The sequence below is a fragment of the Xenia sp. Carnegie-2017 genome, unplaced genomic scaffold (genome assembly GCF_021976095.1).
Source record: "Xenia sp. Carnegie-2017 unplaced genomic scaffold, XeniaSp_v1 HiC_scaffold_1, whole genome shotgun sequence".
In the NCBI taxonomy this organism is placed as follows: domain Eukaryota; kingdom Metazoa; phylum Cnidaria; class Anthozoa; order Malacalcyonacea; family Xeniidae; genus Xenia; species Xenia sp. Carnegie-2017.
The window spans coordinates 9,125,456-9,151,654 of NW_025813402.1; the positions used below are offsets into that span (position 1 = coordinate 9,125,456).

Here is a 26,199-nt window from a genome sequence, read left to right on the forward strand (position 1 = left end):
TGTCATTCTTTTGTGTACTTTTGTGTTTGTCTTTGTTTTTATTATTGTCCACTGTTTTACCTATCTCTTTCTTTAGCTTTGTGTTTGCTTTTGTGTCCACTTTTTTATCTTTTTTTGTCTACCTTGACAACATTTGCGTCTAGGATTTTTCAACAATTTTTCCTACTTTTGGTCAAACATTTTGTCTACCTTTTTGTCTAACTTTCTTTGAGCTTTGTCTTTATCTTTTTGCTCATTTTCTGTGTGCTTTTTTTTGCCACCTTTTTTGTCTACCTTTATTCCACCTTATGTGCAGAGTTTTGTCTACAGTTTTAAATATCATTCACGTTGTCTTTTCAAAATATCGTTCGTGGCGTCTTTTTAAAATGTCGTTCGTGTCGTTTTTTCTATAAATGTCGTTCATGACGTGTTTTTGTAAAAGCGTTCAAGTCGTCTTTTTGAAATATGTTCATGTCGTCTTTTTAAACGTCGTTCATATCGTTTTTTTAAAATAAACGTTCATGTTGTCTCTTCGTCTTTCATGCAGTGATGTTTTGCAGTGGAAACGCGTGGGAATGGCGTTCCCAAACTATTTTCAAAAGGGAAACGGCGTCCCTTTATGAAAAATCACACGTGGAGGAACGCCGTTCCAACACGTAATATTGTTTGTGGCTAGCAAATACCAACTATATAGAACACACAGTCTCTACAAAATAATTTGTTTCAATTTACTTTTTGTACAACTACATGATACTGTGTTTGATTAAAATTTTCTAATTAAAAGAAACTGGAAAATGCCACTATTTGCATATTGGCTTTAACAGATCAGTGACCACACCCTTACACAATAGCCATGCCCATCAGACTATAAAGCGTTCCCTCAAATCCAAAATTTGCAAAACAATCCTGTTGTAGTTCAGCGGAGACCAGTGACCTCAAAGTGGTGGAAAGTGAATAGGTATAGTTGTGACGAAGACGACAAAGACAATGCAGAAAACGACGTGGTTAAAACTGAGAAAGAAAGTGTGCTATGTAGTTTTTAGAAGAATCGAGTTTGGCTATACGTGACTGGACTACTGCAGCTAATGGGATCAGGGAGACACGTAGAAAAGTACTTGGTGTCTCATCTGAAAAGAAAGTAGATAAGGAGGAATATAGACGTTCAGAGTATATACAGAGAAAGAGATTAGGGAAGATGTGGGATAAAGCAGGGATTAAAGAGTTAACAGAAATATAGAGAAAAAATACAAGAGGAAAAGGTTAAAAATGGAGCGTACAGATCGGTTGGACAGCAGAAAAAGAAATAATGGTTTGTACAGATTAGCAGGGAAAAGAAACACAGATGCAGAGGATTTACAGCAGGTTAGAGTTGTCAAGGACAGGGATGCAAATGTATTGAAGTAAACAAAAAATGTAATGGAAAGAGGGCAAGAGTGCTTCGAAGAGTTGATGAATAAGGCAAATAAGAGCAAACTAAGAATAGAGAAAACTGCAAAAATCAATAAAGATGAAGTTCGATAAAGATTCGACAATTCAACCATCGCTATTTTGCATTGCTGCCAAAAGAACAATACGTTTTGATTATCGAAAAATTCAAACAAAAAGTTCATTTTTCACTTTTCATATATTCGCACTAAATACAAGAACAATGTGTACATACATGAATTGATGTTATTTGGCATTCACAATTAACGATAAGACAATATACATAATTTCCATCGATCAAAGGTAGACTGTTAATATTTATGGCGTACATTAAAACATGTCGAAAATTTACCAAAACGAATTAAAAGTCAAAAGGCGATTTATGCAAACAATCAAAATATAAAAGTTGGCTGTAAAATGCGCTCGTGTTTGTGGTTAAAAATCAATCGAAATTGCCATTTAGTTCCTTTAAAAATCCTCTCGGAGTATTGTGAATCATTACAACCAATATACAGAGATGTAGAAGGCCAGGTTGACGTTCAGGTATCACGATGACAACCATAAAATTGCTCTTGGTGAGTACAAATAACGGACTTAAATATGACAGCATAGAAGTATTACAGTGAATTGTGAACAGAAAGCACAATGATGTCACTCAACGAATATAGTGATGTCAGTAGGTCATTCAACGTAACAATGACGTTACTGTCACATGATGTTCATACACTCACTACGCATCTACACTTGCGACGTCATTACGCATCTACACTTGCGAACATTTTGACTTCTTGTCTTGGTTTTCGCCTACGACGTCTTTGCCTTTGTTTTTGACCATCATTCAACATGGGACTTTTTACACTGACCTCGCGTCGCTCACCGCAAACATTGACCAAAATGTCGTTGTTCACGGTCGATTCGCGGTTTGTTGTTTTCATTCCATGTTGAAACTCATTTCTTTGAGAAATGCGAGCACATTCGGCAACCTTAGATTGTTCCTGCTGTTCTATTTTGGTCATTTTGAAAACTTGCTGCTCATTCTTTATGGAGGACGACTTATTTACAGACAACGCTCGATTAGTTTGGTCAGGTCTTTGGTGCCAGATCTTTCTATACTGACGTCCAAGATGTCTCTTGTGTTCGTTGTTTTTGTGTTCATTTGTGTTTGTTTTTACGTTTTTTAATTCCTCATGTTCAACGCCCTCTGTATCGATGCAGTTATTCAATGAAACCGTTCCACTTTCAGAAACTTCATCTTGTTTAGTCAAAGGCTGTAGTGAAGATCCTACTTTTTCTGGTCTGTCAAGGTTTCTATCACATGAATTGTCGGTGACTTCCTTAGCAGGAGAAACGCCTTCATCTATATGTTGCTTGGATCTTTTCGAACGACTTCGGTTCCTCTGTCGCCTTCTTTTTCCATCTCCGTTGAAAACGACCGGTTCTGTGTCATGAGGGGCATTCACCTCATTTGGAGTGCTGTTTACCTCATTTGGAGTGCTTTTACCTCATTTGGAGTGCTTTTTACCTGATTTGGAGTGCTTTTTACCTGATTTGGAGTGCTGTTTACATCATTTGGAGTGCTTTTTACCTTGTTTGGAGTGCTGTTTACATCATTTGAAGTGCTGTTTACATCATTTGGAGTGCTTTTTACCTCATTTGAAGTGATTTTTACCTCATTTGGAGTGATTTTTACCTCATTTGAAGTGATTTTTACCTCATTTGGAGTGCTGTTTACATCATTTGGAGATCTTTTTACCTCATTTGGAGTGCTGTTTATATCATTTGGAGTGCTGTTTACATCATTTGGAGTGCTCTAATGATAAAAAATAACTTGTTTGCGCAAAGTAAAAATGAGAAGAATATTTTTGTGATAGTAATGATATATCTCTCATGACAAATAAAAATGAGAAGTATATTTTTGTGATGGTAATGATAGATCTCTCATGACTTATACAAATGACAAGTATATTTTTATTTTTGCAAAGATGTATTTCTCAGGACAAGTAAAAATGACAGTTATATCTTGTCTTTGTAAAGACAAATCTCTCATGACAAATACAAATGAGAAGTATATTTTTATCTTTGTAATGATATATCTCTCGTGACAAGAACCATGCAGAATCCAAAAATACATGACTAATTTACCGTGATAGCAGAATCATTGCTGGAATTTTGAACCATACGTGATGGATGGGAATCACAATTTTCCTCACTGCAATTATCTTCTTTTGATTTGGAAGAGGACACATCAGAGATTCGTTCATTGTAATTATGACTTTCGCCAAGAAGCTTCGTTGTGACAGGCATCGTCTCTTTGCATTGCATCATTTCGCCAAACATAAATGACTGATGAGCGTCGCCTAAAGAAGACTTAACTGAACTCGAATTTTCAAAATCCATATTGATTCTTGGTGGAATTTGTTGAGTCGGCAGATTTGTACATTGTTCACTTAGACGCAATTCGTTGATCCCATTTTCAAGTTCCTGGCACGAAATAACACGAGGTGCTCTACTTCCTGGAGGGGAGAACGACGGAGCGGCCATATGCTGACCGTAGAGGGGGCCTGTCATCCGTGGTGAGTTGACTGAAAACATGTTAGGATTTCTTTGGAAAAAGTTAAAAGGAAATGGATTGCTGGGGGTGACAAACAACTGTCGCACATGACTTCCGACTGCAGGAGATACTGGAATTCTGTTCGATGGTGATTGGCAGTTTGGAAGTCTAACAGACGGCAAATTATTGTCGAGAATCAGCCTTCCGCCATCAATGTCGTCAGCCTGGGGTAATGGATGCGTACCACGGGGTGGCGTTTGCAAAGATGATGTGTGCATGGGAAATCTGGAACCCATTTCAGCGTGAGGTAGACGCTGGATGACTGTTGTTGTTGCTCGCATAGGTGACGTAGGTAAAATATTGCCAACATGTAGAGGATATCTGGTAACAGCCTCAGACTGTGGTAGACGTTGAACGGCTGGAGGCGGTAGTTGCATAGTTGGCAAAGATCGAATGACGTCATTTCGCGTTTGACATCCGCCAACAACGTCTGCCGAGGGAAGTTGATGCGTAACTGGTGGAGGTGATCGCATAAGCGAAGCAGGTGGCATTCTGGCAAAGCGTATAGGATATGTGCCAGTCATATCAGCCTGAGGCGGGCGTTGAACGAGAGGAGACGTTGATTTCCCGGGAGACATGACGTTGGCAGGAGACGCGGGAGGCGAGAGGGGTTGGTAAGACCAATTCATATTGGGGAGCGGCGTCGGAAATAGACCGAACGGTGAAAGTGAAAAGGGCGCATTCGGATGTGGAGGTAAGCCGGTTGTAGTTAATGCTTGCTTTGGAGAGCTATTTCTCACATTTATGCCACCTTGTAAACCTACAAACAAAAGTTAAAATAATGAAAGTTTAAAAATTTAAAAAAGTAAAAAAGAAAAAAAGTTAAACAAATGTAGAAAGAAAAAAAGTAATAATGTATTTCATGTGTAAATCTGCATTTCAAAAACATCAGAAAGCGATTCTAATTTTCATATATTTCTTGTATTTCGCAAACAAAAAATTGACACAAACATACCGAGCCTGTGAATTAAAATCACCAAACTAAAAGTTTCTCCACAAGATACCGTTCATATACTGACTACTGATGAATAAAACTTCGTAAAAATTACAATGATAATCAGAATAAATATGTTTTTAAATATTAAGAGTGACTAACCCCCGTCTGAACAGTCAACCCTCTTGAAAAATCTAGAGGAAATAAATGGCATCATTTCCCTTTATAAAATAAAAGAAAACGCATCTTTGATTGGTCTATAGCCCTTCTAGCATCAGCTAGTACAAAACAGATTTGAGCTTAAAAAATTAAATCAATCGATCAATCAAAGAGAAGTAGTAAATCAATTTTGAGGAAAAATTTAAACGTTTGTTTTGAATTTTTTTCTCGCATTATTGTTATTTTATAAAAGATATAAAAGATGTTCTTCGTGTTCGCACCGGCTTTTATGCAAACCATGGAGACGTTTATGAAAGCTCTCGAGAGGGCGAAACCCCCGACCTTCGATCTCGGGCTTGCAGTGATCAGCTCACGAGTTCTCCCCAAGGTCTCCAAGTAAACATCTTTTATTTCATTGATCTACACGTACCTTTTTCAAAGCTTGTGTTGGATGGTTTCTGAACGATGCAATCTTGTGTCGGGGTAGCTGATGAAGACTTCTTTTCAACAACCATCTCGACTTTTTCAATTTTATTGTTCTCGACTTTTTCAATTTTATTGTTCTCTCCTTTTCTATTGTCAATATTATTTTGTAGCACATCACTTCTCAAGACTTCGCCATCTTTCGCATCTTCGTCGGTTTTTATAGGGTCAGCGGTCTCCTTCTTTGTGTCGACATTTTCAGCGTTCTTCTGATCATTGGTTCCTGTAGTTTTATTTTGATTACCCTTTCCGTTTTTCTTTTGTTTAACATTACCACGCTGCGCTTTCTTATTGAATGGACATGTCCTTGCGATGTGGCCAATCTTACCGCATATTTTGCAATTACGATCGGTCGGAGGTAGCAGACCATTCGTGTGATATTCAGGTTCAAAAAAGAAGCTCTGTCTCGCGTAAACTTCACAAGGTATATCATCGCGAGCTGTTCCAAACCGTACCCTCGCTCTTTCAAATGTCGAACGAATAAACTTCACCATGGCAAGACTTAGTCCGGCACCAAGGTTATGAGACAAAACGAACGGATCTATGTCAAAAAGAAATCGACAACTTAAAAGTTGACTTCGATGTCAGTTCGGTTTTACCATAAGTAGACAATTTCACCGGAAACGCATTAAGTCAAAATTGACTAAAATCTTTTCTTGCTTTAAAAACATGGAAAATTTTCGTTAACGTTAGTGTCCTCACTATTTCAAACGCTGGAGGCACCGAGAGAATGAAAGCGACCAAAATTTCTCAAACATTTCTCGTTCATCATTATCTCTGAAAATACTATTCTGTCCATCAAATGGAGGCGCGTTTTCCACATCGAAATCTCGTGCAGATAAATTTCCGAAGAGCAAAGCGATTTTTGTACGATAATCAGTGACGTAGCCAGCTCGATAATTTGGTCATGCACAAATTTCATTAGCCTTAAATCGATTATTTTTACAGTAAGAGAATTCCGAAATATTTACATAACACGACCAAACTTGCAAGCAACATGACTCTCGCCCATACCACAATATCAAAGAAAAACATAACTTCTTTCATCAGAACACTGCTACATGAACATGAAGAATAGTAAACCTTTGCAGAAAACTTTGCTTTGACATGGAAAAAAATTTTCTACATGCATGAAGAACATATTTAAATTCAGCCACGTTACGGTAATGCGATGCAAACTTAGCATTCAACATTCACTATACATCACAAGCCGTTACCGAAGGGGAGTGAAAGGGAGTGATGGCGAAGTTACACTACTATATAATCAAAAGCACACACACAATATCCGTTTCCGGTAAATCAGCAGCAAAGAAAGCCAGCCCGTTTTTACTCCTGCGATGCAAATATTTTTGTGTTCCATCACTGGAAAAACAACGGATGGAATAAATTTCCTAAAGAAATAATAATTTTGCTGGAAAATTTGCATCGTAGGAGTATAAGATCCGGCAGGCTTCGCCACTGCAAATCAGGGGGGTGCGATAAATGCTTCGGTTCAACGCACTTGTACATCTATTCAATATGCTATAACTCACCGCACAACTCTTGCCCGTACTCTAAAGCTCACACTCACAGTGCGCAACATAAAAATTGCGCTTCAACTAATCATTAGTAAAATTCATTCCTCCGTTGATGGCAAGATTTCTGTTAAAACATTTCAAATCAAGCCATCGGCGGAGTGAAAGTGTTGTCTTTGAATAATTATAGAAGCGGTGATCTTTATATTCCACTTAAAGAATGTGAGCGAGTGTGAACTTTCTAGAATTCGGGCGTCTGTGTTGAGCATGCATGATTTGTGGGTTCCTACCTTCAATACAAATTTGTCTTCCGTTCCACATTTTCTCAAACTTGGTCAACGTTTTCAAATGCCGCACACACACGACATTGCGACGGTAGTCGAACTCTTCCGTGTAGTAGCGAAGAAACCCGAGCCAAAGAAGGCCACAACTTTCATCGTTTTTACAGGTCCACTTTTTCTTCTAAAACAGAAAAAGGAAATCTATGATGAAGTAAGGTACAGCAGAGTACGTTTGTATAGAGTAGAGCTTGGAATGAAAGCTTCTTTACAAAGTGAAAGCGCTACAAAATAAAAAATTCACATCATTTTCAATGCTAAAAAATCCCTAGCAGAATATAGTGGCCTCTCAAAGGTTGAAAAAGCAAATTTTGTAACATAAAAATGACATTTCACTGAACAAAAAAAGCGCTTTCCAGCATGAAGAACATACATTCGTGCCGTACTTGGTGAGAAATCAGAAAAGGACTGGAAGTGACTTTCAAAAAAAAATTCAGTTTTTGATTGCATATACTGATTGTAATTTAGTCACAACTTTATGAAACTACAACAAGTGAGCGCCACTTTGTAGAAATTTTTCAAAACCATAGACAATAAATATTCAATTCTCTTTAGATAAGCTTTAAATACGACGTTTCTCAGTTGTCGAGCTATTTTCGTAGTTAGCAGTATTTTTATTGAATTGTTTATATCCTTCGAAAATATGTTTAAGTAACAATTCAAATAAATAGTAAGAACCAATGACCTAGAAACCAATGTACTAGATTTATGACTGCGCCAAAATTCTAAGGTTACATGTGAGGCAAGCCACCATCTTGAAAAGTGGCAAAACTGAAGACATTTAACATTGATATCTAATTTTTCTGAGTTGATATACAGTTACAAAGTGGATACTCTACATTTAATTTTTAAAATGCTTGATAGGAATGGGTTTTTAAGCTTTCTTTTAGCTTATTTTTTTATTTTGAGTCTTGCCACCTTTCGGAGATGGCGTCCTTGCTTCACCTTGACACGGTATTTAGACTTCTTGAGGATTGGGTTGTAAATCATTGGTAAGAGCATGCTCCTTTACAAACATAGAGATGGCTACGCATTGGTACCAAGAACTATTTAGTTATCTCTTCAAGTAAATACATACCAGGCCATGAAGATTGCCATAAAACCAACAATTGTGACCCTCCACCACAAACTTCGGCTGTTGGGGAGTATCGTGGAGCTCTTGTAGTACGGGAATCACGGGCGGCTCACGTTGTTGCAGATAATGCAACAACATGAGGATGTAAGCGTAGGAAGACAAGCTTCCTTTTGACGCATCACCAATGTCACAAAGCTGAAAAGAACAAAATGATTACGTCACGTTAATCAGGCAAAGGTACGAACTGTTTTTATCATCGAAAACAATCGCTTCCTATATTTTTGTGGGAGAACTCACGCAATCAATCAACGAAGCCTGCACAGTAACATACTTGTGAGTCAAAAATGCTCGTCGGTAACTATTCATTTGTTACATAAGGTCACGTGAGCGCGTTACAATTATTTAGCATCAACTGTTTACTCCCTCTCTCTGTAGTGCAATTAGAAGAACTCTCGAAATATCATTTCCGCAAAATTACCATTCTCTTCAAAGTGTCCTATCCATAATATCTTTCGCTTCAATGTATCAAAATCCCTTTAAAGTATCATTATTTCCAAAATACATTCTCGCCAAAGTTTCCTACTCTCCAATCAAAGCATCGTTTTCTCCAAAGTATCATTTTCTCCCGAGTAACATGATCTCCAAAGTATCATGATCTCTAAAGTATCATTCTCCACAAAGTATTATTTTTCAAAAGTATCATTCTCTCTAAAGTATCATTCACTCCAAAGAATCATTCTCCCCAAAGTATTATTTTTTCAAAAGTATTGCTCTCTCCAAAACATTCACTCCAAAGAATCATTCTCCCAAAGTATCATTTTTCAAAAGTATTGTTCTCTCCAATGTCTTATTCTCTCCAAAACATTCTCTCCATAGTATCATTCTATCCAGGTATCTTATCTCGAAAATACAATCGACTCCAAGATACAATTCTTTCTAAATTATCACGATCTCCAAATTACCATTTTCTCCTAGAACCACTCTCTCCAAAATGTCCTTCCCTTCAAAGTATCATTCTCCCAAAGTATCATTTTCTCCAATATATAATTCTCCTCCAAAATTCATATTCTCCAAAGTATCATTTTCTCAAAAACATCATTCTCTCCAAAGTAACGTTATCTCCAAAATACACTCGACTTCAAAATACAATGCTCTCTAATTTATCATGATCTTTAAATTACCACTCTCTCAAAGTATCACTCGCTCTGAATCATCATTCTCTCTGAACTATTCATTCTCTCAGATGTGACGACAATAAAATAAATATACATACCACAAGGGATCAGTCTTACCTTCACGAAGACCTTCAGCGCACATCCAAGAATACGCACACGAGGATCAATTTGCACGTATGTGGACAACAACCTCGTGTTCCACAGGGCAACTTCATTATACATGCTAATATCTGCCTCGAGGCGCGCTGGTTGGAGTGCAAATTTTACAATGGGAACCTTGGCTCCTGTAATAGTGATGACATTCGAATAGTCGCGATTATCGCGAAGGATCGACGCAAGTCTTCTGATGTAATGTATGGAGTCAATGTCAGTTTTAGCTTTTCCTTCCAAGGTCATGCAAACGTCCATGTCGCTGACTGTAAACCCGAAGCCGTTACAAGAGGAACCAAATAGATGGAGTTTGGCATCTGCAGTTCAAGAAAACCAGAGATGAAGTCTAGCTACAGTTCTCACGTTACTGTCAGAACACTAAAGTGTCGTATGAAATTGATATTTTAATTGTGTTTGTATTGGACTGAAACGTTTAAAGTGCGAGTAGATTTCCTTAAACAGTTCATCTACAATCTTTTTTATTCTAAAGATAATGAAATTAGTTTGACCTCAGTTTTATCAAACCTATGACGTCACATTCCAACTAGTAGGAAATTGAATTAACTGATCATTGGCCAATACATCATTGCCAAGTGCTTAAGATTTGAAATTCTGAAATGTTGCGGCGACTCAGTAAGCAATGCAACGTTATACTGATTGCGTGAATGGGACATCAAAAACCTCAAAAAGAATTCGAGCATAAAAAGTCATGGGCATAAAGCATGATATTATTGATTGGATTCGCGAGATTGGATGCATGTGGAGTTGATGATACGTGTAAATATCAATGAATAGTAAAATTAATATAATTAGTTTCGCAGTTTTTTTTAATATTATATTGTTGTATAGTTAGTTAAATTAAATAATGAGTCTCGGGGTGATTTTTTGCGCGTTCGGCCAACCATGTACAGCAGTTTTTGAGGCACACAAAAATGACAGAATATTAGGTTGTGTAAGTGCATCAATATTTTTACCTCCTCCTATTAAACGTGTACAGTGATGCTGTCCCAGAAAGTAACTGTCGTTATTTTTAATTAACAAAAAACAAACTTGATTTTTCTTTCTCTAGGATCAAGAACGGTGTTCTACATTAAGCCTCTCTTTCTTGTTGCTTCATATGTACTTCCCGTTGCATCTTATCCCATATTCCCTTTCTCGAAACTCTGCCTGAGAAGCGACTCAACAATTAACGCAAACTTACCAGGAATATTTCTCCTGATATGATTTTCTAATCTTCGGAGAAAATGAGTTCTTCGCTTCACGTCTTCATCAGTTATGCCATAATCGTCTAAGAAATAATAATAATAATAATAATAATAATAACAATAATAATAATAATAATAATAATAATAATTATTATTATGATTGAAAACGTATTTTATTATGATCATTATTATCTATTACAAATATAAATGTTAAAAAAACTAAATCAAATATGACTAAAATCAGTGTTTAAAAAAAATATAATAATAATAATATGAATAATAATAATAACGATCAAACTACATCTTCTCCAATCACATTACACTGGGTTCTAGTTAAGTTAGAGTGTGTAGATGCACCTAGATAATGTAATAGAATCAAATGTAATGTAAATGCGATAAATATTACCGTAAATAACTTTTTAAAAAACCTATGTGAACTCAAACGAATGCTTTTGAGAATGGTTTCTCTTCTATGTTCACGCAAACTCGTTAACATTAAAAATTCATTTCATTATAATTCAAGATCAAACGATGGAATATTGCAACAGAATTACACTGTGAGATCGAATAAGAGACTGAGTGATACAGCATTTTTAAATTTCTTAGCTACCGAATGTGGTACAGTTTTCCTGTTGCAATATGAAGTCGAAAAGAACATAAGTGATTACTTAAAACTCACTATTTATGGACGAGCTTTTAGGTAAAGTTTGATCAGAACAAGAAATAGTTAATTATATTGTTGATAGATAGAATAAACAATTGTTTACCTGCCGACAGCTTTAAGTAATATAAGTACTATAGTCTGATGATGAACTTGTAACAAATTCGAAATATTACTTTTCAAATTGGTATTTGAAAATTTTTGAAATAGTCACACGACTACATCAAGCATCCTTTTCACTTAAATTCCACATTAATAACAACACACCTTTACAGCATAAACAGACGTTGGTTAAAATATCCTCAAACCATCGAGGAAACGGCGGCAATGGTTCCAACGTCCTCGTGACATCTTCCTCGGTAAGATTCCCAACAACATTCAACACTTCTCCTTTCCGAAGTACGGACTCATCAAATAGGTATTCAGCATTCGGCCAGTCTGTTCCGTTGTCGACATTTCCGGCTGGTCCATCGTGATTCCTCAATGTAATGCAAGAATTCGCATCGTTAGTTTCTTTCACTTCGCTGGTATTCACTGTATCATCATCAGAGTTAACGGTTATTTCACTGTCATTGATGGTATCAATCGCAAAAATACCGCTGACAAGATCGTCATCATTGCCATGATCAGTTAGGCTATCGACGCTCCACTGAAGAGCAAGTTCGTTGCGACCTTCGGTAAAGGTTTCGTCACCACAATCGCCATCAACACAATCATCGTCTTCATCGAGTGGAGTGTCGATGGCGTCCTCACCAGGCTTGTGTTCAGGTTTTGGGTCTTTAGATTTCTTCCCCACACCACATTTGTCTGTTGATCTTTGAGTCTGAACAAAGAAAACGTTATTCACTTTTTCGCCATCCAAGCAAATCAGCCCTTGGTGCACTGCCTTGGCGTTTCTACCCGACCCTGAAACCTTACCAAAAGGAGATGCTTAATGAATCGACGCTGCAATGTACTCGTTTAATGAAAATGGAGCTCGGTTACATCTATTTCTGTGTCAAATTCACGAGGATAATGAATTTCTTTTTACGCGAGGACTAACAAACCTAGGTGGCCTTTCGAGTAATGCAACCCGGTAAACCTGGTTTTAACTCGTCATTTGACCTTTATAAATTTCATTAACAAATCCAAATTAAATATTCACGAGAGAAAAATACGTGACTATTGCGCAGGTGAGATCTAATGATAGATCAGCGTTTTGACCCGATGCAAAGTTACTACTTACACGTAAATGAAGCTATATTAGCTATAAAACCGGCATTCAAATTTAACAAATACTTTACGGGGTTTCATGGATAGCTGAATAAAAACTCCCACATGAAGATAACCCTCCCAAAAGTCGACAAAGTATTAGAGTTTTCTCGATATAAACGCACATGTACCCATTCGTTCATTATTATCTGATGTTCTCGTTGAAATAATAATGAATCGTGTTGTGATTACAGTGAATGGTTCAAACCCGTTGGTATCGCTACATGTTTGTAGATGTTCATCGTTCAGGTGACTGCAGTCATCTTTATTCTGAAGATGACCACTGTTCAACGTCATTCAACAATAATATACCACAACTCCTTCTTTGGACTGAGCTATAACCTGGACGACCAAAATCTACGAACATGTAGTGTTGTGGTTACCAACGAATTTCAAACGACAATCAGATGACAACTCACAGATGTTTTGGCTAAGACTTCCTTGCCATCTGTTGCAGCATTTGCTTTCAACTGTAGTTCTGCTAGAAAAAAAACCATTTTTTTCTCCTTTTTCTACAGCCCATTTTCATACAGGCCACTTCATAAAGGGCAAGCTGCACATGTATACAAATGTACAATGACACACTGACTGACGTAAAATTACCCGAATTCTTGTCGTTTGGGTGTCGACCAAAGTACAACAGCGCAACTCTCAAATGCTCCACGATAAATTGATAAGCTACGTGAAAAGGAAACATGAATTGTCTCGCTTCATAAATGTCATTTGGCTAAATTCGTGGCGCTGGGACTAAATCCCAATGATGAAAGTTCATTTCACAGAGTGTCGTTTCGAAAAAAGTTGACCAATCATGCCATAAATATCCTCACAATCAAAAGAAATCACATGCAATAAATACTCACACAATCAAAAGACAAAATCACATGCAATAAATATTCACACAATCAAAAGACGAAATCACATGCAATAAATATTCACACAATCAAAAGACAAAATCACATGCATTAAATATTCACACAGTCAAAAGACGAAATCACATGCAATAAATATTCACACAATCAAAAGAATAAGTCACAAGCAAAAAGACAAAGAAAAGTATTTTTCTTTTACAAGTGACATTACCCTCACTATTCGCCAGCAACATTGCCACATTTTTTCTACTAAAGGGGTCTACAATGAAGAAAAATATACACGGACAATAGTTGGAACAATCCACATTAAGTTGTCAGAGATGTCGACTTGTTGTATCAGCGGTATTTGACAATACCAACCTTCAATGGCGAACTTCTTTCTGCCCCACGATAACTCCGATCGTGGTAGTCGCCTCGTCTGTCGAATATTGATAACATTGACTTCGTTTTTCTCGTAGTCAGAATAAAATCTAAAATATATGTTCAATCAAAACGTGCAAGGTTACGATGTTGTAGTAATAATATTGTAAACAATTGCTCTATGGTTGCCAATATCAGGATGTACTCGATTTCAGACAATGATTGATAAATGTTAATAAGTTAATATTAATAAGCGTTGATAAATGTTAATAAATGTTAATAAATGCAGAAAACGTGAATGAAAATCTACAAGGAAAAATGTTAATGCCTTTCGTTGCATAAATGAGCATTTAACTGGAGATCTTTTGATAGGTATTCCACTGGTAGCTAACCATTTGATTTTCCACCAACAACTATACAATTGGTTTCATACTAGTGGTCACGTTTGGTATTCTACTGGTAGCTGTGCAGTTGGTATTCTACTGGTAAGTAGAGTAGCGGATCCAGCGTTAGTCGAAATAAATCATAGCTCCTTAATTCAAATTCAAAGTACTTTCAGAAAAACACTATTGGTTTTGAATTTCTAAAGAATATAATTTCACGAATGGATATGCCTCTAAGGGTTTTAGAAATGTAAACAAATGCCAACATGAGCGGCAGTAATTTATTTTTAGTTTTTTAGTAGTTTTTTAGTAGTTTAGAAATGTAAACAAATGCCAACATGAGCGGCAGTAATTTATTTTTAGTTTTTTAGTAGTTTTTTTAGTAGTTTTTTAGTAGTTTAGAAATGTAAACAAATGCCAACATGAGCGGCAGTAATTTATTTTTAGTTTTTTAGTAGTTTTTTAGTAGTTTTTTAGTAGTTTAGAAATGTAAATAAATGCCAACATGAGCTGCAGTAATTTATTTTGACTAACCCTTAATCCGCCACAGAGTAGTTATCCGTTCGGTTTTCTATTGGTAACTACGTTTAGTATTCTACTAGTAGCTATGCGGTTGGTAATCTACTGGTAACTACGTTTGGTATTCTACTGGTAGCTATGCGGTTGGTAATCTACTGGTAACTACGTTTGGTATTCTACTGGTAGCTATGCGGTTGGTTATCTACTGGTAACTACGTTTGGTATTCTACTGGTAGCTATGCGGTTGGTAATCTACTGGTAACTACGTTTGGTATTCTACCGGTAGCTATGCGGTTGGTTATCTACTGGTAACTACGTTTGGTATTCTACTGGTAGCTATGCGGTTGGTAATCTACTGGTAACTACGTTTGGTATTCTTCTGGTAGCTATGCGGTTGGTAATCTACTGGTAACTACGTTTGGTATTCTACTGGTAGCTATGCGGTTGTTTTTCTACTGGTATGACCATTTGTTTGCTGCAGGTAGCTTTTCGTTTGGCATTCTATACTGCTAACTATCTAGTTTGTCTTCAATTACAATCAAACTGCTCTCTGCATCTATAGCTCAAATCTTCCTTTCTTTAGAAGACGTGTCACACAAAAAATTCCCTCCTTGTGAAAGCAAGTCGGTCAAAGGAATGAAACAACTCAAATAATCCTTTATGACTTCCATCACAAACCTAAGCAGTCCAAGCCACAGTTCTCCGACATTCATCTCGTTTCTTGACTTCCAACTGCTTCTCTGCCATTGAAAAAAAAAAACAAAAAAATGTAAGATTGAATTTTCTGGACTGAACGAAAACATGGTTACACGCAATCGCTTTAGACCGGGGAAACATCAATTCACGACGTGCAGTAAAGAAAAACTACCATTCATTTCAACAATCGTGTAAAACAACTCAGTTTCCAATGGTTATATGGAAGAGAAGACATGTGCGACTAAATACGACACAGCGACTTTCTACTTAGCAACTGCTTCTACAGTTCCCAGCAATCTCCACGCGGTCAGTTCAGACGTTGTTGTCATGCAAGCATATATAGGGCTTTCAACAATGCACTTATTATGTGAATGCTTAAACTCACGATGATTTTCAAACGATCACCATATTTCTCATCAAAATATCCAATAGGATCATCGTCAATCTGAAAAAAAAAACAAACAATTGTTGATTTTGTCGAACATTGCTGTTCTAACGCCAGTTGCGCAAAAGCCAAATGGTGCTACCTAACCATCCACAAACATCTTCGAATTCAAGAAAAAGATGACTACTCGAAAATGAAACTAGGTATCTTTGAATCAATGCTCTATTGCGTCGATTGTCCAGCTAAGATCTTAGCTGTTTCCCATACGAGGCAATTGAAACAGACGAAAAATTCCTATCTAACGAATTCGGCACTAACCAGGCTTCATAAAACCGGCTCTAGGTTTTAATAATTAGACATTTTGTTTCGTTTATCAAATTTTCAAAAAAACACTCGTGAAATGTTTGCTAAACGCAACTTTACTGCAAGCAATCATTGCAATATTCGTCATAAACGTTGCCAACCAAAAATGGACAACATGCAGGGTGTCTATAACATGGAATGTTTGAGTCAATGAATGATTAACTTCATCTAAAAAATCAGCCTAGTCAGAAAATGCGATCTCATATGTGGATATGCTATAAAATTTCGTTATTTCCGGAGAGTACCTTGTTCAACAGCTAAAATCAACAAATTCTTAACTTTTTTAGGAATTTAGATTTGGGCTTTTTGAACATAAAGCTTCGTTGTGGAGCCTCCAATAATGTTACAAGTCAATTAGCATTGAAGCAAGACACGGACCTCGCTTCACTCGGTTTTCATTGGATCGTTTTTATCACCTTTAGTTTCAACTCGTGAACGACTGGTAGAACTGGTGGTTCAACTTGCTGCAGATAATGAATGACCATCAAAATGAAGGAGTATGATGGCAGCAGCCCCATTTCCTGACGATCAACTTTACAAACCTGAACGAAAATACAGTTGAATAAATTGTTAGAACGAAAAAAACGTTCGAACAAAGGAAGGCCAAATATGAACAATATATAGTTTATTTATACAAAAGTTTCTTACCTTTGCCCAAAGTCGAAAACAATGACAGAGAATTTTGGCGCGTCCGTCCAATTCGCCATATAGATTGAGCAGCGACGTGGTGTTATAACCCTGCATGATAAAATGCACATGCGCAGATCAGCGTAGAGCACTTACACACATGTACGTGCAATGTCTTTGACCATCTCAATTGCATAATTAATGGACTGCAAAAAGGATGGCGAATTCGATGTCACCAGATTCCTTTGGATGAGCGGGGAGAAACGGTCATTGTTCTTATTGATCATTACAGATTATCATTTCACTTACGACATTGGTACCCGTGCTTATTCTGCACCATAGTCCACTATAGGAATGAAAAAATTAAACAGATCAAAAACAAAAATTCGCACGGTTTGTAGTTTTTCGAAAAAAATGGCAAGTTAATTTTATAATTACAGTTCTAAAACTCCACATTCTAACTGTAACATGTTGGCCCACTCGTTGAGTAGTTTAAAGATTATTAATACTTTGTAATATTAAAATATAGTGCAGATCAAACTAGTTTAATAGATATTCATAATCATAATATATTAATGCTACCATGGGAGAACCGTTATTCTTTATATGGACACAGGGATACACAAGGACCGCGAAAGATCGATGATTGGTGGTGGGGGGTGGGGTGGGGGATATTAATACATGCATGTTCTACTTTCATTAATTTTCATTGAAATCAATTGCGATTATGACATATGAACATATGAATATAGCTCCCTCCCCAATGATCAACTTCCGTTTGTACGTTCCTCCTGGTTTGTACGAAGATTCTTTTCTATTTTATTGTTTGCTTCCATATGTTTGCTTCGGTAGCAAGTGATCCCAGAAATATTTGCTTAGAATTACTAAAGAGACAGGCATGCCCTACCACTGTTGAAATGCCCATCTTAAATTACGTTTCAGAGAAAGGTCGCCTCCTTTCAGGAGGAAAATCGTGGAGCGATGCCTACCTGACGGTATCTTTAAAATTGATCGCAGGCAATGCGGATTCAAATTCCTCTTTTATTTCACAACATTGATCTAAAAATTGAAAACAAATCTTACGAGACTAGGGCCTGATTATATGTAGGCGAGCTGGCCCGGATAGCGAGCTAGCCCGATGATTTCAAGGGATTGAAAGGAGCCAAAACTTCAAGGTTAAAAATTACAACTGTTTGCGAAGCACCACACACGTCACTCCGGTTGTAATTCTCAAATTATGGAAAATTGGTTGTTTCAACTTTAAATGTTTTGAGACGTAATTAAATCAGAATATTGTGAAATTGTTTGAGAAGATTTATCTGATGATTAAATATTGAATCGTTTCCATTTGCCAAAATCATTTAACGCTTGGCTGAATCCCGGCTACCGGGCTCATGTAATCAGCCCGCTAGCCGTAATGTTTGTTTATGAAGTACAAAGAAAACCCTCGAGGCTATCTTTTGAATCTTCGAGTAGGTAATTGTCTGAGAGTAATGAGAAGTCACAAACTGTAGCGTAAACGGCCTGCAGGTCTAGTCGCGCTGCGCAATTTTCAAAACATTGGCAATATACATTTCTTTTGAAATCTTTTTCTATCACATAGATTGTTCAACTGAAAATTTACATTGCTTGACTAAATACACCGGCCGTCTACACAACGTTAAAACTTCAATTTTTAATTTACGTTTAATATTAGTAAGCAAAATGTTGGTTCTTCTACAGTATATTCTAGACTGCAACGCCCCCGCGCAATTCACCCAGTCTGAGCCCTTAGTAGTTACACCAAGGGGTCACACAACAATTTGAACGAAACGATAAATTTTTTGAAAATATTCATCAAAATTTGAAAGCAATAAAATGGAGATCATCTGCTACGTTTTCGCAAACATGCACGCACAAGCAAGAATACCTCCCTCTCTTTAGTAAGTCAAAAGAAAATGAAAATTTCCTCATCAACCCCCTTAAGGTTTTCCTTTGCAACAAAAGACAGAAAACAAAACCTTACTGTTTTTTTAAACTGAGGTGGCAAATGCGAACGGGGAGCGTGAGCATTGAAATAAAGATTACTGTGAAAGACTTTAAAACTTACCAGAGCTTTTAAGAACATTCAAAATAGCGATGAAAATATTCGGTACGGTTTCCTACGAAACCAAAGTATACATGAGTGCGCAAAATTATACGCCAAAATCTGTTGATCCAACCATGCGGTTCGCATGAACTATATTATCATATATTCTCGTGGTTGAATCAGTCAGAACTAGTCAAAAAGCCCTGCATAACTTTATGAATCTAAAAGTTGACAGGCGCTATAACAACTTTTGAAATGGCATTTAAAACTTTCGAGGCCGGTGGCACACGGGCCATGAAAAAAGACGAGAAAATTATAGCTAGCTATTACAAAAATTACACTTCGCTATCTCCAAATTAAAGTTTTATTTTATTAATTGTCCAGTTCAAATCGTACCTCTTTTCTTTTGAGACCATCTTTAAAACCTTAAAAAAACTGTTATCCCTTGCTTAATACCAGCTCTTTGTATCTATGCTAGGTCCGAAAGGATATGATTGTAATGGTATTTCAGTTTCAAATATTTGTGAAGAGTGATGGCAAAAGTAAACAAGCACTTCGTTTTTTAGCAAAGCTATCGAATACACAACAATTCATCATGAAAAGTAGCTAAATGCGACTAACCAACTCATTGATGCAACAAACTTTACATCTTCACTGTAAACTTTACATCTTCAGAGTCCGCTATATTTTTCGTACAAAGTTTGTCAAACCTGTTTTGATGCTTGGGTCTGTTGAGAAGGAAAACTATGTTTGAATTTTGTTTGAGTAGGTTCGTTTTTTGTCATTTCGATGATTTGCGAACAAAAGTTGCTAGTTCATTTTCGGAACAAAAATGCCGGATTAAATAGCTACACCAGTGAGTTGGATAGTCATATTTAGCTACTTTTTATGACGAATTCAGCTACGTTTAGCTACTTTTCATTTAACGATACTCCTGGGTTCAAACCATTTACTTTAATATCATTACTAATATATTAATTAACATATAATAGTTTAGAGACAGAGATAGCACATGTTCCGTACTTTTGAAAAAGTTACCAAAACATGAAAAGAGTTTTTCACGAGCCTAAGGCTTAGATGTATTAAGGCTATTCCGTAAAGACGCTATTCTTAACGCTTTTCAGACTTTTGTAAGATGCAAGATTTGTAAAAGCATGAAATATATTTCACAAAATTGACTTTACCTCGCTATTCTCTGTCACGTAAATATTGATGTCACTTGTCTTCAAACCAAGGCCGGTCTTCGACGATCCAAACAATCGAAGATGGCTACCTGGTGATATAAAACGAGGCTCAGCACAGTGTTTTGACGACTTTCCAGATTCCATAATTTGGGGAAGAAGTTAAATACGTCTAAAAAGGTACTCGAAAGAGACTACGATTGTGAAGTCTAACTGTGACCTCTATGTTCTTTTTCATTCATCACTAAAAATTTTAATAATTATCTGTTAAATTCTCGAAACGGATTTTTGGATTCTTAAAACGGATTCGCAATATCTTTTATATTGAGAAACCGTTCACCGGCGGTCACCAATATTTCACCCATCTCAGTGCTTTTCACTACGTTTCTTCGTACGATATATTACATATGGGGTTCAACCAAAGCGCTGGAAGAACCCTCCAAAAACTTAAACTTTGCACTATCCTTTGAATAATACTATAATAACTATTTACCCCCCAATAAAACTTTGCAGTATTGTGAGTGGCGAAAATTCAGTCGCTTGGGAAAGCTCCAGCACAAAATATATACCTTGCACTAATACAATGGCACACGGTGAGCTAAATAAGTATCTAACGCATGCGCAAACTTCATCACCAAATATACCATTGATTACAAGTCGTGTCTTCTGATTTATAAAGAAAACCACAACTAAAAAAGGCTGGCTTCAATATTTTCCTCAGTGTTAAGACAAAAAGAACAAAATAACTTTGAACATAAAAGGTGATCTTTGGTAATTGGCCAAAGCAGAACGTTAGCTCTTGGTTTCTAGACTATTTTAAGGTTGGAAAAAACCCTGTATATTTTGCAACATTAATAAACATAGCTCGGAATAACAACAAATCGCGATATAGGGGAGATTAAAGCACAAAGTACGAGGATTTCCTCAACCCAAACCCTTACCCACGGTTAGCCCTTACCAATTCCAATAAGTTCTCTATAACAAAAAAGGCCTAGTTCAAACGTCGAAGTTAAATGAAGTCATGAACCGAACGTATTGAGAACAAAAGATAATGAGGAAGTTCATCTCATTTTCTTTTCTCTTTAATGCGTTCGGTGCATGTAAAGTTCGACGTTTGAAACAAGCCTTAAAGGTTACAACGTCTGGATAAGGCGGACTTCAAAAAGCGTGAAAATGCAACAGTGCAGATGGAAAAAAGGCATTCCCATGTACTATGATAGAACTGCAGAACTTTTAAAAAGCACAGCAAGCTATGAATACTAGATATTTTTGTACCAAGCATGAAAATACTTTGCCAAGCATTTTCGTACGCTACATTTTGCACAGTTAAGAATCCACCAACTAAGGAATACTCATTTCACTTTTTTAGAAATATAGTGTACATTATAGTTGAGTTAATGTAGCAGAATTTGTGCGCATGCGGCGTTGCATGTGCACAATGACGTCAGTCAGTTATTTCTTTTTTGAAGACCTCGTTTTCACTGGCATAGCCAGCCCCCAAAGTTTAGCCCCGTTAACTGCTTTTAATTGCGTCACTACACTCCTGTTTAATTGCCTTTTTGGTAGACAGCCGGGAAAAAATTGCGGTTAGCCCTGAGTGATCTGAAGTGGCAGTGTGTAGTAACTTTTACTTCTTATTACCACTTAAGCGTGCATCGTTTCTTTTGACTACGGTTAGCAATTAGTTCAGGCACTCACAGGCAGGAGTGTATTGCAAACGTTTTGAGAAGGGAGGCTCTTTGTCATTGTCATAAACTAGCAGGGAAAAAAGTACTGAAGTAGGAAGAAAAGCAAATTTTGCCAGAATGCCACTTTCAAAGTTTCAACGCTAAACTCTTAAACATATCAAAAATAATTTTATGATATGTAAATTTGGAAAGGACTGAAGGCAAATTGTCTAATTTACATGTCACAAAAGCTTTATCAGGTCAAGGTACAATTTGCTGTCAGCATAAAATAACAAAATCATAAACTTGTTGGAGGTGAATCATTTAAATAAATGCGGCACAATATAAAATTATGCAATTTTGAAAAATTAAGGGAGGGCTGAGCCCTCTAACTTAATAAAGAATTTTAGCAAGAATTCCTGAGCCCCCCTTCCACTACAGCACTGCTTGCAGGTAGCGGGGCTACGTACCTAGGAACCCTAAATTATGAAACTCGTGCATCACTAGATGTTCCTAGGTACGCTTCCTAGGTTCCTACGATTCCTTCATTACGCATGTAACTAAACTTCAGCATATTACCGTTGCTCGTTTCTTCCAAAATCTTTTTTTTTGAGGTGAGTGAAGCAGGAGGCTAGGCCAGTGCTCAGTTATTAGGTATTTTAGAGCATTGATCCTGGAAAGCCCTTTCAGGGATGATTAATTCATAGGTTGTGATCCCAAGTAGCCGCACTACCTGCAAGTGCCTGAAACTGATTGCGAACTACGTCAAAGAATTTACGCACGTACACTCAGAAAATTATAAAATTTGCCAGTATTCACCAACCAGGATTTTTGAGCAATTGGGTCAAAATAAATAAAAAAATTACCAAAGACAGTTCTCACAATCACTTTAGACCGTGCGGGCTCACCGCTAATTTTCGCAACTGTTTGTAAAAAAACCCCCAAATATACAGGCACGGATCAATCATATAATCATTTCATTCATTTTATGCCAACAACAATGCCGACAGTGTTACCTATAATTCTTTCGTCCAACAAGTTTTTGACGTTATGAAAAACCCGACATCGACGGTGCAAGTCTTGCTCGGACATTCCATAGTTCACGGATATTCTTGTCAAGAACGCGCTCAAACTGGCCAGCTGACTGGGGCAAGGAGTTGGCAAGACGCTCAAAATTGTTTCCTGTAATAATCGCAAAAGATATTGCGGGCAGATTTTCTGAGGGGGGCGGGGGGCACAGAGGGGGGAGAATCCCCCAAATATCACAAATCAGCACACTAAATAAATTGTTCACTCCTCTGGGAAACATCTCAACTCCCTCAGTTTTTGGCAAAACAATCAAAAAAATCTAAACTACCTTCGGTTGCTGCTCCACTAAACCGCCTCTAAAATCTAGACCAGGTGTGGGCAACATACGGCCCACGGGCCGGCCCCTGAAGGGATTTTGACTGGCCCGCCGACAATATCCGACCATTGAATATTATTCATGTAATAGTCCGGCCCCACCAATAACTTTATTTTCCTAAATCTGGTCCGCCGACTGGAGAAGTTGCCCACCCCTGATCTAGACCCTACTATCTCACTTCCTTACCAGCTAATCCCCCTAAAATTTTTAGCACCTCCCTGGCAAAAAATACGAAAATCCGTCCTCGGTGTAACTGAGTGTGTAAACAGCAAAAGCTAAACGATTACAATGAGCAAAGAGTAACAACTCTACATGAAAAGCGACAATTTAGCATGAGAATGAACTTGATCAGTTGCATCAACAGGCCCAAAGCTACTAGAGCTGTTGCTTGTACTGTTATAACTGATTTATTCAAATATCTACATGCTAGATGGCAATTTTCAATCCTTAACGTCTTGCTTATTGAAAGTTATTGTTTTGGCAATTGAAACAAATAGAAAATACACAATTATCACTTCAAAATGGGCATGCACTTGCATCTTGACTTTTGACAACTTTGTTACTAGGCCAAATGAGTTGGCCACCTCAACCATCTGATTTAAAGCAATTTTACCTGAATCTATTTTTTATTAAGCTACATATCTATAATCTAATGCATTTAGCTACACCTTACTCCCTCAGACAGAAATGTATGTATGTAATTGTAAATAAAAATATACATGTTCAATCATTGGAAAAACAACTAATTATGATAATTTCCTTATAAATAAATAATATGAATAGAATTACACATATCAAATGTACATGTGCCATATTTAGTTCAACTAAAGCTACCTGCAAACACTTTCAAAATGTGCTCAACATTGTTTAGCATGTTTTGAGTGATGGTAAGCTATGTGAGCAAATGCTCTCAACATATTGAGCCTTAATATGACAACAAAGAGGATCGTGTGATGAAACCTGTAGGATCATGTGATGAGACCTGTAGGATCATGTGATAAAATATTTCACTGCGCTTTGCAATTGCATGTATACAGCTACATATATTGTTCAGTATCCAACTAAATTAGAACAATACATGCTGCACAGTGCACATGCTTTTGCTCAACATTGTTGAGTGTGTTGTTCAAATGCACTAAACAATATTGACGGATGCTTTGATGACCACAGTACAAAGTGTTGAGCGCTATAGAGCGGAAATTTTGAGCAGGTCCATTGCTCAATGCTACTCATCACTCCTCAAAGGGTGTGCAAATGCTCTGAACATGTTGAGTCTACAATGTAGAGTACATGTTGAGTCAACATGTTGAGAGCATTTGCACATATCTTTAAGTGCAATTTTACTGATCAACTTTTGCCTTTTTTAAAACAGAAAACTGCATCAATTAAATCAAGGCCACCATATTCCTTGACTTGGTTCATAGGCAAATAATGGTGATTGCCCTGGTTAAAAGCACTCAATAGCACATCTAAACCAAAGGTTTTACTAATCCAATGTTAAGTTTTTGCAGTGTGGTCAATGCATTTTAGCATAGAAGAAATAGCAGGCTGGCTATGACCAAAAGTGGAAGGACAAGACTAGAAAGTTTGTAAACTGCAAATGCAGGACATAGAAGATTTGAAAGCATTACATTTTCAACAAAATCTTGCACTATACAAACTTTCCAGTTTGGCCTGAGGGTGATTGCTGATTTGCAAAGGCAAGTTTCTCACCACACCAAAAATTGCCTGAGAAATTGTAACACCATCCTCATCATTTTTTTGAGCAAAAGCGAGCAAAAGATTCTCGAAAATTGCAGGTCTGTAAATTACCGAGAAATCCATTCGATTCAAAACGAATACAATGAAAGATACATATCGTAATAACACACAGCATTGATCAAAGTCTAATCATAAAGATTAAACACACACATTTCGTAGTAATATCTTACCAGTCTAACGCGTTTCTTCTGAGATTTTTTCCCGCTAGACTTATTTTTCTTTTTCTGTGCAGCTTGTCCGAGACGAGTTTCCTTGTTGTTGTCAGATTTTGATTTCCTATTTCCAACTCCGTTGGTCTTTTTCATGTCATCTTGTGGGACCTTGCTATTCATCGCGCTAAATGTACTCTGCCTGCGATGCAATACGTCAAATGGTCAAAATAAACATTTCAATGCAACAGGAAGCTCGAGTGCTTTGCCATTGAAAATATTTTCAACGAAAATACAACTTTCACTTTCTCTAAACGAGTGAATGGCCTACATTTCTACAATTGCTGTTGACATTGACTCGCCGAGGCGAATACACGATTCCAAGAAACATACTTTGAATAATAACACCCGATTCGCATAAAAAATCCGGCAAAATTGAAAATTTGTAAGCGACTTTTCATTACTTTATGTAATTAAAACTAACTGTATGATATTCAAATGTACTAATTTTAAAAAACGATTGTCATGGATACTTGAATTATCATCGTCTGTGAGCATTGAACTTTATAAAATAAAAACAATAAAACGCCTGCGGTGATTGGTCTAGAGCCATGTTTGCATTAGCCTGTGCAAAACACATCTGAGCTCAACCAATCAAATAAAATCATAACAATCAATCAGTCAAAGAGAATTTGCAAATAGATCATGAATACATTTTAAAGGAAAAATTTAAATGTTTGTCTTTTTCGCATTATTGTTATTTTATGAAAGAAATAAAAGATGTTTTTCGTGTTTGCACAGGCTTA

At 36.9% G+C, this 26,199-nt stretch overlaps 1 protein-coding gene across 2 annotated transcripts; it reads right to left on the reverse strand.

Annotated features, from left to right (window-relative positions):
- Positions 1–1,584: 1,584 nt before the first annotated feature.
- Positions 1,585–25,805, reverse strand: LOC124436491 (terminal uridylyltransferase 7-like). 2 transcript variants are annotated; one of them, XM_046986431.1, is made up of 22 exons: positions 25,415–25,805; positions 23,095–23,260; positions 20,415–20,503; positions 19,252–19,303; positions 18,152–18,221; positions 17,472–17,508; positions 17,184–17,273; positions 16,952–17,077; positions 16,173–16,232; positions 15,770–15,831; positions 14,190–14,299; positions 14,041–14,088; positions 13,564–13,638; positions 13,380–13,438; positions 11,977–12,532; positions 11,045–11,131; positions 9,811–10,160; positions 8,522–8,713; positions 7,396–7,567; positions 5,539–6,132; positions 3,547–4,775; positions 1,585–3,214 (listed from the first exon to the last, which is right to left on the reverse strand). In XM_046986431.1, exons 1-22 carry the CDS (start codon positions 25,574–25,576, stop codon positions 2,882–2,884), a joined length of 4,719 nt encoding a protein of 1,572 aa, XP_046842387.1. In that variant the 5' UTR covers positions 25,577–25,805; the 3' UTR covers positions 1,585–2,881. The 2 variants fall into 2 exon arrangements, with proteins under 2 accessions (XP_046842387.1, XP_046842379.1); XM_046986423.1 differs by having other exon boundaries at positions 13,380–13,441.
- Positions 25,806–26,199: the final 394 nt, after the last annotated feature.

What these genes read in the sequence shown, in the direction of transcription:
- LOC124436491 (XM_046986423.1), bottom strand. Translation starts at nt 25,576, where the DNA reads ATGAATAGCAAGGTCCCACAAGATGACATGAAAAAGACCAACGGAGTT. An exon ending in ACGTGACAGAGAATAGCGAG is followed by an intron (nt 19,304 to 20,414) that starts GTAAAGTCAATT and finishes TTGGTTTCGTAG; the next exon opens with GAAACCGTACCGAATATTTT. An exon ending in CTGTGGCTTGGACTGCTTAG is followed by an intron (nt 14,300 to 15,769) that starts GTTTGTGATGGA and finishes CATATATTTTAG; the next exon opens with ATTTTATTCTGACTACGAGA.